At 42.3% G+C, this 16993-nt stretch overlaps 1 protein-coding gene across 1 annotated transcript in view; it reads right to left on the bottom strand.

The window, feature by feature from the left end:
* The window catches only part of YAF2 (YY1 associated factor 2), a 29942-nt gene extending 22554 nt beyond the window's left edge, over positions 1 to 7388 (bottom strand). Inside the window, exons 1-2 of the mRNA XM_055807192.1 lie at positions 7060 to 7388; positions 6764 to 6889 (exon numbers count right to left, since the gene is read on the bottom strand). Of these exons, the coding sequence (XP_055663167.1) occupies positions 6764 to 6889; positions 7060 to 7085 (152 nt within the window). The 5' untranslated portion in view covers positions 7086 to 7388. The remainder of the gene's footprint in view (positions 1 to 6763; positions 6890 to 7059) is intronic.
* Between the last annotated feature and the right edge of the window lie 9605 nt (positions 7389 to 16993).

The raw sequence follows: 16993 nt of genomic DNA, 5'->3' as shown, positions 1-16993 counted from the left end.
ATACAAATACAAGCAACATGTTAGCCTCCCTAGAACCATCCTTATAATAAACCCAAGAGTATCCACAGCTTTTACTAATTTAGTAACTATAACATAAATGCTAATCTGTTTTGCTTGGCTATGATACAATTCTGTTGAACAAGTCATTCTTAACCAGCAGAACATACCTCTGACCCTGCAGTGCCCATTAACAAAGTTGGCCTTCTAGAGAGCGTATCTCCTAAATTCATGATCAGATCAAAGGTCTTAGAAACAGAGGGCTAAGAAGTTTTTCTTCCTGTTCAGCAGTTCTGACATCATTAGCTCTCATAGGAGGCAAAGACAGAAAGCTATAGGTTTCCTTCTGCTCCATGTCTGTTTCTTTAATTACATAATGTATATACACATAGAAGGCCAAGTCACAATGACAGCTACCTAAATTTCTGTCCAAAACCGGCTGCTAATGTACCTACTATTTTCAATATGTTGCAAACAGTAAAAACAGGTTTAAATCAACTGTCTTAATTTGGATCAAGCAGGGTCTGTTGTGTCTTAGCCCAATAAAGAATTAAATACTGTTTGTTGTGTTCTTGGGAGACTGCATCAAAAAAGGGAAGGAAAAAAAACCAACAAAAAAACCCACACCAAAAAAAAGACATCGGGAAAAAGTTACAGAAAAAAACCAAACATCAAACCAAAAATCCAAGCTTATGCTTTAAAAAAGAAAGCACATTTATTCATGAGCTGTTTAGAGTCATGAACTAAAGTATCTGTCAGGTTCAAAACCACAAAAACTTAACAACACAACCTTACAAAAAAACCCACAAGAAAACAAAGCCCAAACCCAACTATTATGTTATTTTTCTAAAATATAACCTTTATCTTCTTTTAATTGGCTGCCCATTGCATTGTCTATTGCCTATACAAGCTATGCCTATAAACTCCACCTAACAGAGCCACCCCAATCAATAAAAATTATTCATTGTTTTATATAGAAAAACAAAACCTCATTCAAGTTGATGTGCACAAAATTCTTAAATTTCACTATATTTTTCAGGGAAACTAATTGCTAAATAAATTCCTAAATAATTCCAAAGGTTACTTTTAAAAAGACTGGAAGTCCAGAACAACTAGACTACCTGATGGCTATCTACAGAACAAAAGAAAATTATTTATTCACACTTCTCTCCATAATTTAATATTTCAGCTAAAATGTAAAACTCGTAATACAGTGTTTGGTAAAATATGGATTATATACACATGAGTTTTCCACTCACTTCATTCCTGCAAATATTTCCTTCTCCAAACTACCACAAGTAATGAACAGCTCTTCAGTCTGATAAGCTTGATTCAGTCATGTATCTGTAAAATCATCATGACAGGCGGTTCTTCCTCTTTTTCTCCTTCACAACCTTCCCCCTGACACACGCATGCGCATGTGCGCACACAGAGGCTGCATACTGGAAGGCAGAAGAGAGAGTCCTTAACAAGCTGTTGTAAAACAGACATGTTAAACCAGATATACAAGATAAGTACCAGCTCTCTGTCCTGAGCAGTACTGCATTTCAACAGAAATACAAATACCAGATTTGGTTAAATGTAACTGATTTGTGCTTATAAACATCCAGATGGTACATGACTAAACAAATTGCACATATTTTCTGAAGAAAAATGACCTTGATATCCAAGTTAAAAAATTAAACATTTTATTTATGCTTCTCAAAGCATAAAACAAACTCATGACAGCTTCAAGTATAGACCTGTATCTCATATTTAGGAGACTGTCAGACATGCTTATAAAATACATGCACGTACTGAATGGCCACACTCACAGGCACAATCAAGGAGCACAGATCAAGTATCAAGCAAATGTACAAAGGTGGCACCCCAGTTCCTTATACCTCAGTCTCTGTGTCTGGTATGATTTAAAGCTGTGTTTTCATACCTTAGGCTGGGAGAAAAGGAACGATTCAGTAATGGAGATCAATAGAGCATAGGACATGGAAGCCATGCCCCCATTCAGCTGGTTATATATGTCTCTACTTCAGCAGTATAGGACATTAAGGAGTCCTATCCTTATTATTATTAAGGATCCAATATCCACAAAAATTCATCCTGACTTGAGATGACTTTCTCATTCTGACTACAAATTTCAAAGGCTATTTTATATAAATGATATTGCATATAGCAGCTCATCCAATGTGTATCAGAGAGGAATATCTAAAAAAAAAAAAAAAACAACAACCAAACAACCAAAACACAAACCCAAAAAAACCCTAAACTTCACCGGAGTCACTTGTACCTGTTTTATCTCCCGATTCTTCCTCCTTACCCCCTGCCAAAAGAAAAATACTTTGGGTTTGAATAGCGTGCACTAAGTCTCATAGATTTGCAGGTAAGTAAGTTTTTACTGGATTCAAAGCAAGCAGTAAAAGTAGTTCTAAAAAATAAAATTAAATAAAACCATAACAAGCATAAAGTAGTTACATCTTTGTACAACAAATCCTCTCCTATTATTAGCTAAGAGAATACTATTAGTGAAAATATCCTTTGGAATACTGTCCTTTTACCTAATTTATAACAAAACAAAACACAGAATGCTATCGACTCTGGAAAGGGGAAATTGATCTCGTACACCCTGCCCCCCTTTTTTCCTTTATTTACACAGCAGAGTATTATGTCAAGCATTTCAAAGTTTAAACTGCCAGATTTGCAGTTCCTCCTGTACCTCTCTCTACACTCCCTTGGATGCTCATCCTTCACACAGAATGGAGAAGCAGTTTATCATAGTGTGGAAAAAAGAATGGGATCCTGCAACTAAAGACCAGACCACAATACGCATGCATAAAAACCACATTAAGAAAAGTGAAGTGACAGGTAATTTTAAATCTGGATGCTGTCATTAACTGAATAACAAGAGCGTTAATATGATCTGAGGAAGATGGAGCACAGAGATGATGGAGCAGTAACACAGCCTCCTAGAAAACAGAAGAGAGTAGCAAACATACATCCCTTAGACAGAATGCTTGCCCTCTTGCATGCTTCTTCCCAGCAACACTGGAACTCTTAATCTTCAGCTTTACAATGCGTCTAAATTACAATGCCTAACCATGTTAGCTGGCAAGAAAAAAAAAAAAAGAACCACTCACCAAAAAAAAAAAACCAACCAAAAAAACCAAACAGCTATTGAAGGACAGACAAACTTGGAGCAAATACTTGCTGCAGTAAGGACTGTTCTAAGGATCCAGCTCAATTCTTGAAGGTCAACCAGTATTGTACTCCTGATTCAAGACAGTGCCATGAAGAGCAGGAAGAAAGAAAGAAAAGAAACAGTAGTGTGCCCATGGAGGCAACTTTCTTTTGGCAAAGCAGTAATTGTGAGAGTCAGACCAAACTCAGCAACCCCAGTATAACCTCCCCGGGAGCCAAATAATTCCCTTCCAGGTTTCCAGCATAATATCATTGCCACTGTTGCTTTTACAGTGATGCTGGTCTGGGCTTTTTCAGTGTTCTAGCAATTACTTTACTTTTCTGTACAACACGTGTGACAGAGGGGGAATGATGACTTTCAAGTGTTTACGTCTCGGTAAAACTTAAACAATTTCATGGGGCAAGGAAATCAAACCACTTATTTAGCCTAAGGACTCTTCCTCTTGCCAAACTTCAATGGCTTTTGCAAACAATAGAGCTTCTCAAAGAGATCATACAATTTCTTTATAATGGAAACTATTAGGCAACCTAAATATAGAGTTTGTTACCAGTTTCCTCTACAACACAGTATGTTAGGGTTCTATTCAGCATTCCTTACTCATGCTTCTAATGAACTTCAGCAGGAGATTTGTCCAAGTAAGGAATGATTATTACAGCCCTAGGTTCCTTACATTTATACAACATCTTTCATCTAGAAAGATTTCAAAATGTTTTAAAGGTCACATATAGAAAATTACTATATTCAGTACAGTCTCCTATCAAGAATGACATAGTAATTTCTCAGTACCCAAGCAACAATACAGAACAATTTAGGTTAGAAAGTAAATAAGAAAGCCGCATCTACAGGGAGAATTTAGATTCTAAGCGATGTTACCAAATTAAAGTCTGGCAACGATTTTACAGTAAAAGGTACAGGGACTTCCAGCTGGCAGATAGGATCTTAGTTTTACATCTGACTCATGGCACATTTAACTGGCACCATGCTGGGGCTCTCCTTTAGTGCTAACCCAAAGTAAAGACTGCCACCTTGGGAATCAGTTACAGCCCTTCTTGCAGCATCCAGGATTTCTCTTGGACATCTCTCATCCAAGCACAGCCTAGTTTAAGAAATCAAGGCGATACTGCCATGGACAAAGCTAATTTAACTCCATGATCCAATCTGCTTTGAAAATTTAGTCTAAAAGTATATTAAAATATAATCAAGAAGTCCTAAGAATTTTTCCACTAATCTTAACAGTTCCACCAAAGATCACAATCCATGTGTAGCCTCTGGCAAAAAGATAATTCTTTCAGAAAGAAGAAATTATTCAACAGTGAAAACACTCACAAAGTCTACCCTGCATCTCAAAAATATTTCTTTAAAGTTAATTGTACATGATTAGTATTAAAAAAAAAATACAACTGTTTTAATCTACTTTCCAACTGATTTCCAGTGGCCTTCAAAACCACTAAACTTGACTATAATTGCCTGGTTTTCCATCTGCAAATCTGGTCACATTTAGTGAATTTCAACATGCAGAAGCAGATATTAAACCATACACCACAGATTTCTCTGAACTAAAAAAACCACAGTGCTTTACAGTGTCCTGTAGACAAAACTGTCATCAGTAAAAAAAAAAAAAAACCACACTAGAAATTTTGAAGCAAGAACCACTGCATAGTAGGAACCATGCTGAGGCATCAACTTACTCTAACATTAAGCTTCAAAATGGAAGACCAAAAAAAAAAAAATTCAGTGTCATCAGAATACCATAGTATTGCTTTTCTGACCAACATTGATAAAATACATTTATATAGGCAGTACCAGCAAATGTTTCAACAAGGCTCCAATTTGGTCTATTGGACCCCAGCTCCTTCACAAAAAAAAAAAAAAAAAAAAAAAAAAAAAAATCTATCCAAATGGCCTTTCGTGTCTCTTTGGCACCCCAATGATTCTCTCTGTAGACACAAAGGTCTACTTACTAGCTCAATTCTAATTTCAGACTTGGGGCCAAAAACTGCCTGACTTAAAACCTCAAACTGTATTTATCTCATGCCATGTGTAAACCCTGGACTTTGCAAACAGGTGAAAATGCAACCCATTTAAACCTTATGGGAAAAAGAAACCCATAAACCTACTCAGCCACACATTGTTTCAGAGTTTAAGTAGAGAACCCAACCCCAATGTATCAACCACAGCTCGGGGGGTGGGTGGGGGGGGTGGGGGGGGTGGGGGTTTGGTTTTTTTAAGTTTTAGTGCTTTGATCCAAATGAGTTTCCAATGCAACAAAACATAACTTTAAACTGACTTTGCCTATCAAATTGACTATAGGTTACAGAGGTTTTATTTGTGCTGTTCTAAAGATTTTGCATTCGTTATTTCAGCAGTATTATTTTGCTGGATATTACCAATCTGCACACATTTACCTATGATAGAAACACAATGCCATCGTTGTAACTGGAAACCACACTATACGTGGCAGATGCAATTCCTCTCAAGAGCATTTACCTCACTGATTTCCTTGAGTAAAAAAAAAAATTTAAAAATCAGCTAGTATTCAAAACTGAAGTTATGAGAAGTCTTTCAACATTAATTGTGGTTTTCAGAAGTCTAGGGAATCAACTCCAGAAATAAAGAAGAATCCTTTTTGTCAAGTAATTGGACCCAAGCTTGCACTTAAAATTTCAAACATGTAACATTTGTTGCAAGTCATATTCAGCACGGCTTTGACCAGCATCTACAATGTAATTACTGCTTTTGATAGGACTGCAACTTTTATTGCCACTTAAAACTTCTCCTGCTGACGGGATTAACCCATAGGTATGCTATCCATAACAAAGGATTCTTTAACAATATTCTCTTCGGTTAGCACGCAATGGCTACAAGCACACTCCTGTCAGTTTTATAAAAAGCCTCCGTTCCCCAAGCACGCACATTTAAGCCACGATGCTGAAAAACACTGACAGACACAGGAACCAGGTAATCCACGACAAGCTTTCTGATGATGCACAGAGAAAGGTCCTCCTGCGAAGTCAGGGATACACAGGGTGGCACTTCCACACGGCGTAATTCAGCTAATCAACAATTCCTCCCTAAACAGCCAAGGGTTATTCACCGCCCCTACCGCCCCCCAGAAACCTGCACAGTGATGTCCTGTGATGAAGTGTGGATTAAAATAATTATAGTAATAATAAGAAGGGAGCATTTATGAGACAAAGTTAAACTCGTAGAAAAAATGAGTTTAGAAGAAAAAAACCCCAACATTAAAGGGTGAGCGTCTTAGCAGGCACACCCCATGGCTCTTCATGCGAGGGGCACGGCCTCTCCGGGGTTAGGTTGTACAGCAATTATGCCCTTCCTGGTATTTATTTCTGTTTCCACACATGCCGGCGCACCGCTCCCCGGCTTGGGTCACGTCTACCGGGGAGCCCCGGGCCGGGGGCGAGAAGACGGCGACAACCCCTCCCCCTGGCCGGAGCTCCCCGGTAAATGCGACCCGATTCCTGTCACAGCCGCCCTCCCTCACACCCCGGGGCGGCGCGAAGCCGCCCAGCGGCTGCCCCCGCTTCCCCTCAGCCGCCGCCGGCGACCCACCGTGTGGAGGTGCCCTTCCTCACGTCGCACATCATGCACTTGAAGGCCTCGGCGCTGTTGCGGAAGGTGCAGACGCTGCAGTCCCAGTAGCCCTCGTCCGAGGAGGGTTTCGGCTGCCGCTTCGGCCTGCGGAGACACACGCGCGCCAGGGGCAACGCTGGGCGCGACGCCCTCACGCCGCCGCCTCCCCCCCGGGGGCGCCCGGCCGGCCGCCATCGCCGCCGGCTCCGCGCACCCGGCCGCGGCGGAGAGGGCCCGGGGAAAGGAGAAGGTGCCGCCGCCGCCGCTGCCCCTACCTGGTCGGGCTCTTCTTGTCTCCCATGCCGGCTCCAGACACGGCCCCGGCGCGGCCCTTTGTGTGTTTGTCAATAAGGACGAGCGCGGGGGGTCTCCGGGCTCTAACGGGGACCCGGGGAGGAGGAGCCGCCGCCGCAACCTCCAGCTGTCGGGGAAACTCCTGCCGCCGCCGCTGCCCCCTCCCCCCTCACGTGTCCCCCCGCCGCCAACCAGCGGCCGCCCGCAGGCCGCGGCGCCCGGCGGGCCGCGCACGGCGGCAGGTTCGCAACTGCCGGCGGCTCGGGCGCTGCGAGCCGGGCGGCGGCGGGGCCGGGGCGCCGCGGGGGCTGCTGGGGGCGGCGGGAGGGGAAGGGCGGGGCGGGGCGGGGCGCCGGGAGCCGCGGCGGGCCCGGCGGTGGCGGGAGGCGGCCGGCGCCGAGGGGCGGCCCCGGCGGCCGTTGGCGTGCGGGCGCCCCGTGGCCATTGTCCCGCCGGGGAGCGGGGATGGGCCCGCTGCAAGGCCGCGGTGGCGCGGGGCTAGGCCGGGCTAGCCGCGGCGCCCCGGCGTGCTGGGCGGCCGCGGGGGTGAGGTTTGCGCGGCGTCCGGCGGAGGGGAGCCGTCCCGCGGCTGGCCGCCCGGGCGGAGCCGGCGGCCCGTCCCGGAGGCCGCGGCCGAAGCAAGGCCGCGCGGGCCGGGCGGCGGGGCCGGGGGCCGAGCCGCGGAACCGGCGGGGGGTGCTTCCGTGCGGAGGCGTGAGGTGGCGCCGGGCAAAACGGACTGACCGAGGGTACAAGCGATTCAGACCGGCCTGCCCGGCAGTCCCCTGGAAAACCGCTGTTCTGTTGTCACCCAGTGTTGCTTGCTGTCTTGGTGTCTTATCTACGTCGCCTTGTTCTCCTTGCCAGAGAAATTGCTGCGGGGTATGCTTTGCAGTAAGAGAGAAGCAGGGGATAACCAAACGCGAGGTTCTGCGTAGACCTTGGCCGGAACCAGCCCGTTCTCCTGAGGCGCGTGGAGGACGCGATGGGTACCGACACAAAGCGAGGAGAGTGGTGGTACCTAGCACCCCTGTGCCGTGCTTTTGCACCTAAATCCCATATGCACAACGTGGTTCACACAGCGTGGCAACATTAAACAAAACAAAACACTGGTGTTTATTACCTGTGTTATCTTAGTGCACAGGAGCCCCAGTCAGAGACCAGGATGCCATTTTGCAAGATGCTGTACAAACAGAACAAAGAGCACATGTCCTAAGTGCATAACAAAAGGCGGCAGTTAGAGGCAGGTAGATGGCAGAGTGCAAGCAGACAATGGGATGATACTGGTCACCAACACAGTGGTCACAGCTGGTTTTGCTGCATTGCCTTTGTCAAGAAACCATGGGATTTCGAGAACAAAATACACCCGAGGGGAGCTTTAGCCAAGTGTCTCAGAAAGCATAACTGAAGATGTAGACATCTTTGAAAATTAAGCGAGTGGGCAACAGAGAAGGTTTCTGATTTGGAAGGCAAAGTTCTCAAAAATTATTTCAGCTAGAAATACTGGGGTAAGATGAAGAGAAGGAAAATGTAGGTAAAGTGCTTGACATCGTCTTAAGGGAAAAAATGAAAGACCCATTAGTTGGGACATTATGTTTACGTAAAAGTAGTAATACTTTTAGAGTCACAGTTTTCTGTGTCTCCCAGGCAATCCCTTACATCAGCAACTGGAAGCCTGCGTAATATTTCCTACTTGTTGTTGGCCTTTTCTCCTAATTTTCTTCTGCATTCACATCCTGCTTCTAGTATTGTAATTTTCCCCATCTTCTGTTTTTTTCCATATTTACCTTGCCTTTTTCTTTCTTCCTCTATGGCAGTTTTTTTTCTTTCTTTATGTTTCTCATACAGCCTTCTGTAAATTACAAATAAAATGTATGGCTTGCAGTTCTGAGGACAGACTACGCCAGACACAGACAGCTGGCCTGGGGTTTTTTGTACTTAGAAATCTACATGAACTAGGTGCCCAGACCCAACCCCCAGCAGGGAGAAACGAGGTCCTGCTGAAGGTGATTGGTCTGATGCCAAGACAGGCATACAAGTTTCTCACCTACAGGGACCGTTTCTCTCCACTGACTATAAAGACAGCTTTGCACCAGTAATCCACAACTGGACACCTACCCTTTAAAATTACAGAATTACATGAGGTGACTTACCTGTGTTTGAACCTCACACCACGTAGAAATCTCTATCATAGACAGGAAGCAGTGGAGAAACCTGTCTCCTTGTGCCCTTTTCCACAGTGCACTCTCCCTACTGTATAAATAAACATACTATTTCCCCGCTTTCAGAAAGCAATTATTTTGAAACAGCCTCTTTCTCTTGACCTTTCCTTTGTCACAGCCTACTTTTTCCATACTGATTGTGAGAAATAAAACAGAACTTCCACTGATGGTTACAAAACACTGGGATATGTTGTTATCCCACAGGAACCATTCTTGGAGAGAACTGTTTCTAACCAGCCGGAGGAATCGCAACTGCCAGTCACAAATGTTATACCTAATAGCCAAGTAATCTTTCTGGTTGTTGCATTCCAGACCTTCTGCTGCATGGCCATCACCCAGGCACCACTATGCTTAAAGATCGCAGTGTTGTCCCAGCAGCATTGGGCCTCTTTCCCACTGAACTCCCAAGTAATCCTGATTTTGGGAGCTGAAAGGTGATTTGGATGGTACATTCAAAAGTTCAGCTGGATGGCTCATGGTGCTCTCTGCATGGTGCCACCTATGATGCCTGCGAGTCTGTTTAAGGTTGGGTCTCATTCCTGAGTAACACTGAAAAGGAAACAAAGGCCTTTTCCCTCACACCGTGTTCTGGCCTCAAACAGGAGCGCAAGAGAACACCAGTAAAAGCACCAAGCCATCCCAAGTCATCTCTGCAACTGAAACGGTGGTGGAAAACATCTTGTGGCAGCAATGCAGGAAAGCACACGGAAGAGATAGGTGTGATAGTGAAATACTTAATTAAGAGATTTAGGAGGACTTTGTTACAAATTGACAAAGTTGAGAATTCTATAGCTGGACATTTTGTCATCCAGTGATACCCATGTGAACCCAGAAAACTCATCTGTCTCTACCTAATAATTGTATGGCACAGGACCTAGATAGTTTGAATGATGAAATTGATGACATCAGTATTAGCAGTCTTTAAAAAATGTTTCAGGAAATGAAAGGGGATAAATGAAACTTCATTTTGAATTTTGAGTTTTGAGTTTGATTTCATCTAGAAGTACAGTTGTTCCAGAATAGTTATTTGCACCCTATTTTAATTCAGCTGAGCTAAAGTAAACACATCTTTAGGACAGACGGGATGGGCAATATAACTGTCTTTTTGCACATCAGGCATTCACTCTCTAACCAGTGTTTGGTCTCTTACTATCTTAAAATTGACTTTTTTTGTAGCATTGTACTACGGAAATGCTCATGGTATGATTATGATATTGAAGAAGATATTATGCTGATAGTTTTGTGGAAGTTAAAGATCTAATAACATTTTCAACATCTTAGGGTATAAATGTTCTGGCATCAAGATTTCTCAGTTAAAAGTTTATTCATATTAAAAAGGATGTGAAAGGGGATGTTTGCAATTTCCAAGTATCTTTTTGTGTGAAAATTCTTGCTGCAGAGAAAATTACAGTAGTTCCTGGGATAAAAAAGCGTTCACATATGAGGTTATTTAAGAATAGGCTATTTCTGCGTAAATCCATATGAAGACTTGCCATTTAGTCAATACTTGAACCATTGTTGTGCACATCAAACCTATGCCAGTTGCTGCATTACCAGCATCTTGAGCAATTAAGTAATCACTTCGTCACTGCTTGAGTTTAAAAAACTCTCCATAAAGACGATTATCATTATATTGTAGATAAACCACCTTTTAATCCCTATTCATAGAAACGAAAGCTACATAAGTATAAAATTGCACTGGAACAAATGCATGTTATTCTAGCACAGTGTATCTGTTTTGCTTGGGTTGCACTGATGTAATAAAATCAACACAATTAAATCAATTCATGGGAATTTGGTGATTATTTTTAACATGCTTGGCATGATGAGGTCCGAGTCCTGTCTGAGCTTCTACATGCCACTCCACTGGGAAAAAACCCCAAAAAATCAGAGCTTTTGAAAACTGAAAGATACTTGCAGACCCTGTAGTAAAGACCATTAAGACTGGTGAGAGTGAGAACTGCCCCTCCAGCACGTGTTTGCTCAGCCTCAGGGTCAGCCCAAGCTATCAAAAAAGTATCAGTGGCTCCTGGCAGTCCACACTTCTCTTGTTGGTGTGTAGAGGCAGGAAAGTGAAGTTCTGCTTTAGAAAGGGCTGGGGCAGAGAGGGACCACATCTGGGGTATGTCATAACATCAGAGAGCCTCAAACATGTTTTAAAAGACTGCACTTCCTTGCGTGTACAAGCCTGACCTAAACACATTATATAATTTTTAGGAAACTATGGCATTCATGAGACTTGGTTCACCACTGTATCCTTCGGGAGTCAGAATGGCCCTGACATCAGCAGGGATATGCTGTTGTGAAGCTAGAATAACATGGTGGTGAACGAGTCCTGGAGTCTTTCTAGGGCCATAATTTGACCATATGTGTGTGAACTTAACTCCAAACATGTGAGACAGAGGACTGTAAACACTCGGTGGTTACAGTGCAGCAGCAGTAGCTGTGTGTGTAGGACCAAGAAAAATTTGTCCATAGTGGTCATTTTTTTTATTTGTCCTTTACGGACTGGGATAAAGTTATCAAACTACTTAATTTCAGATGCTTGGTAATTATCACATAATTATTTCCATTACTGCCTACTTCTCATTCACTCTCCTGGTCTGGGCCCAGCCTTTATCCTTGCAGGTTTTGTAGTGAACTTAAAAGATGACAAATGTTCAGCTTTATAGTCTCAGTAAGTCCTCTACGTGATCACAGAAAACTCTTAAAGTAGGATTTTCCCTACTTTTTCCATTCAGCCTCTCTCAGAGGTAATCTGAGGTGTGAAGGTTCCCTGCTAGGAATAAAAGAACTTTCTCAACTCTCATTAAATATTTCTGGTCCTTTTGCTGAGATTCCCAGGCATGGTGGTACACACAACGGTCTTCTATACTGAAGATGATAATTGATTTTGGATAGATCACTAAAGATTGTTGATAAATAATACCAATGCTTGGTTCTTCTATCACTATCTTCTCACAGCAGAGGTGTGCTAAAAACTGCCTGTGAATGCTAAATTGAAGGTATGCCAAGTGATGGCTTCAGACACTGGAAAGGTGTTCACACACCCTGTGTCTGGACTGGAGGGGCCAGCAGAAGTTTTCACCCTAACAAATGGTGAAAGACTGGCTTCTCCAGGGCGAATGGTTCAAAGCGGTAAAGCTGGGGTCTTACTTTGACCCACCTCCAAAGGGAGCGGAGGGAGACAAGGCTCACTAGGCTCTGTGGGTTTGGATCTCTGACGTTAAAGGAACCTGGGTGAAGCTGCTATTATCCAGTATTTAAACTTGGGGCTAAATCTTTCCCTGGCTGCTCCCATGAGGGTGAACCAAGGTAGTGTCCAGCACATCCTCTGCCAAGGGGGATTCATTCACACAAAGCCAGTGCCCCCTGAGGAGGAATGGGTATGCATTGCAGAGGCTCCTTTAAACAGAAACAATCTCTGTCTTCAGCTGCCAGTTCTTGCTGACATCAGCATAAGATCTAGCTGGTTACAGGGGTGAACACATACATACCTTGATTAGCAAACCAAACTCCCTCGGGGCTATAGGAGAGGGAAAAAAAATAGCCCACTGTCAATGCTATCTGTTCAGGACTGCTCCCTGATTTCATCATCTGCCTTTATCCCTCCTACTTTGCTCCCTCTTTCCCTCTCTGCTATTTGTCGTCTTCCTGGTGGTTTTTTTTTTTTCCCTTTTCATCCTCCTCTTTCTGTGTTCCTTTATTCTTCTTCTTGTTCTATTTTTCCTTTTTGTCTTTACATCTGAGATTTACCATTCTAGCTGGACTTCTGCACTGCTAATTCTGCCTGCTCCGTCCTTCTTTCTGTCATGTCTCACTCTTCTCTTGCTTGCTTTTCACCTTCACTGATGACCTGTCTTTCAGGAGTTGTTTTAAAGCATTAAAATCTGGCCAGAGGTTGAGTTTCCTATTTTTGTGTTGTGCAGGTGGCAGGCTTCCAGTGGAAATACTGCCAAAGGAAGAACAGCAGCCCAAAGGAGCTTTCACATTTTACAGCAATATTGAAAGAATTCTGAATCTGATTAGGGGATATGATTGAAAGTCACATAGCTTCCTGGTCCTACATGGCATTTTTTAAAAGCTGTCAAAGCAAAAAATGAAATACTGGAACTAAAGCCCCTAAGCAAGTTCCAGCTTCAGTTTAGTACTCCAACGTTGTGTCAGTCAGCACGCAAATAGCTACTGCAGCAGCTGGATTCACAAGTGCCATAAGCCACCTTTGGATCAAAAGTGCCATTCAATTTTTCTCACTGCAAATCTCTTTTATAAATTCCTCCAGATTTACTCTGAGATCAGAATTTGACTTACAGGCATTACCTCTGACGAACGAAGGGGAAAGAGTGAACATGTAGCACTGTGGCATCAGAAGGGAAAAAGGATATTGCAGATATACTGATTTTTTCAGATGTAATAGTAGTAATGAACAAACAAACCAACCTTCTGTCAGAAATAAACATATAAAGATGATGAGTCCTTAAAATGAGTGCCTTCTCTGTGTATAACAAAAAGTGTGTATCACTGCTTATAGCCATACACAGAGACACACATACAGAGACATGGGTACATAAATATTCAAAACAGTTGCAAATTTGTCTTAAAAGGTATTCCATATCAGCTTACTACATTTTCATTATGAAATACTCTGAGGTAAGAGACCTCTGTGAGAAATCTCTCAAGTTCCCTTTTCCCAGTTTCCATGTTATTCTAGGTAAGAAAGGCAACAATGGATTTAATACAGGTGCAGCATGCTAGGAGTGCTGGTAAGAGATCTCACTTCCTTTTTTTTGGCTTGGAATCACTGGCTTTGTCTCAGTTTGGCCAAAGATTATATCCTTCCTGACATAACCCATGGCAGCATCCTCTACCTCCAGCTCCAGTGTTACACTTCCCGTTTTTCCTTTAATTTTCTTCCTTTTAATTAAATTAATATAAAATACAGCATCTAAAGAACAAAAAGGAACACAAAAAGCATGGGGATCAGATCCAGCTAACAGAACACATCACTGTGTGCGCTCAGAATCAAGGCCAGAGGAAGCCTCTCCCCTGAGAAGACAATTTCCTTGCCACGGTGCTAAGGGTATTGCAATGCTAGCATCCCTGAGCAACCACGCACTGCATCTACCGCCCCTTCGTCTCTCTCCCCATCCTTTTGGTTGGATTTGTATTGCTGCCAAGTGCAGGGCTGGACTGCATAGAGACTCAGTATTTGGTAGAAGTGTTTTACAGAGCTTCTTTTTCAAAATAAAGAAATATATGAGAGAGAAAGAGTAACGAATTTCTTTAATTAATGTGGAGTGTGCCCTCAGGCTTTGCCTGTAGGTTCAGAATACTGTCTGTAGCGAGCCCATTGCACTGACAGGTGGACTGGGGGTGGGAGAAGCAGAAATCTCCCAGAGGAACCTGTCAGTCGGCATGGATTGGTGTTGATTCCTCCTGTTAGATAATTGCTCAAGTGGAAGATTCTCCAAATTGTTCAGGATTCACGAAGAACTGTTCAAATAAAAGACCATCTAGCCTTCAGTGCTGCTATTTTTCAGATTATTTAAACCTTAAAAAAAAAAAGTGTTGTGGAAAAAAATATTGCAGTTATCAAGGTGATCATCACAGATCACCATCACTGGGAGTTGAACATTGAGGTCAGAGGACTTCTTCACAAAGCAGCTGCACTGCACAGACTGGCTGTGCTGTCTAGCCTGCAAATGACCGGGGAGGCTGCACGGCTAATGCTGCAAAGGCACACCACTGATGCAAAAGATCTGCTCTCAAGCTAAACTGCTGCTCTCTGGCTGCTAAAAAGGAAAAGGAAATGTAGTTACACAAAAGGGGGTTTGAAAAATGACAAATTTTGCTACTTAAATCTGCATTGGAGTTATCATCTGTAGCCATTACGTACACTTCACTAACCCTCAGAATGCTCTCTTGCAGCCTTACAAAGAAATCTTCAAAGAAACCCTGGGATCAAGGCAGTGTAAGCACAAGCTTTAAGTCAGCTTTGTGTGACAGCTTCTGATTTATGCTTTCAAACATACAGACAGATCTCTGCCTCAGTTTTAGTTACCACTTGCAGAATGCTTAAAGACATGCAGTGCCTTAATACACCTCTCCCAGAAAAATAAAACCTTTACACATACCCTATGAAATCAGGTGATTTGGAGAAGAACTGCATTTTCCTGAAAACACGGCAAATTCTGTAGCATTCTAGACAACTTTAATGTCCAAATTTGTCATCACTATTTAACTACTACTATGATCATATAAACATTGATAAATATTGCTAAGAATGAAGTGTTGAATGTCTTTTTTTATCATATCAGTAGAATATACAGTAAAGGCTTTACCATTTCCCTTATCCTTGGGGAAGTACTTAAGCAGATAAAGTAATTAATAATGATGTGAGTTACTAGCTTATATAGTAACAACAGAATATTTGGTAGCTGCACATGTAAGAAGATTTCAAATAAATTCAGTAGTTCTATCTGGAGTTCAATTCTTTGAAAGAAAAAAAGAATCCTATAATTGGATTTATTTGTCGAAAAAAGCTGTTTCACAGTGAAGAAGGAAGACATGTAGCAGAAGCTCTTTAGCCATGTCTCGCATTAATGTGCAATAAAATGAGCTAGATTCTCTGCTTGGGTTAACCATCATACCTTTATGCAAGCTGTTTGATCTGTACACTCCACTCCAGGTAAGAATCTGTCCCTATGTAACTAGAAGATAACAAACCATATAGAAAACATAGGAAAAAAAAATCATCTCAACAAGGCAGAGGCAGGAAATGATTGACTGACTTTGTGTTTGTTTAGTAACCTCAGGAGGTCAATACAAGAGAGGCTGTGGAGCTTCGAAGCCTAAAAAATGCACGTATTCTAAGAGCTGTGTTCTCTCTTCTTAGGGGTTTGCCTGGGACACCAGCCAGAATAACACTGCAATAGCACCTGACAGATAAAATTAAAGCATGAATCATAATCTCTCTGGTCTGCCAAACTGAGCTTTATTCAAGTTGTAGCTTTAAGACAGATTACAGTTTATAATTTGATAGCATGTCCAAAAGCTAACTAACCCTTAATTTCAAACAGTGTTGAGGAAAGGTTCTGTATTTACACTGGGGTACAAACTTGGGTTTGTGCAAAGGGAGCTCAATATCATAATGGTTTCTATTATTTAAATTCAAATGAAATACCAGCTGGACATTTGCCAGGATAAGGTATCATTCTGACAAGGCAGAACGCTCAAGTATATTGAGCGAGTTATTTGGATTAGTCTAAAAGAATCAAGGGCATCGTAACACCCTTACAAGGCAGGGAAAATGTGGAATGTTTCAAAAACAAGCATTCAAAACAGCATTGATAGTAAATGATTTAAATGGAATTTGGAATATGGATTTCTTGATGTTTGAAAACTTTTTCTTAGATATGAGGAAGAAGGCAGGCAGACTATATGTAGAAGAAAGCCCATGATAGGGTAGAAGGGTATTATTTTCATTAATGCTAGCATTAATGAATGCTAATGAATGAATGAAGGCTAATCTTCCAAAACAAATCTACTTAATCTATAATCTTTGAAGCTATAGAATTGGTTGAGTACCATAGTAAGTATCATCCTTCCAATGTTCATTTTAGATGCTGTAGCAACCCGAGGATGATATAGCTTCAAAGACTAATGTAACATAGTTTGAAGTTCAGTTTATCGT

Source organism: Falco peregrinus, chromosome 6 (assembly GCF_023634155.1).
Source record: "Falco peregrinus isolate bFalPer1 chromosome 6, bFalPer1.pri, whole genome shotgun sequence".
Taxonomy (NCBI): Eukaryota; Metazoa; Chordata; class Aves; order Falconiformes; family Falconidae; genus Falco; species Falco peregrinus.
This window is presented reverse-complemented; position numbering and strand designations above follow the sequence as displayed.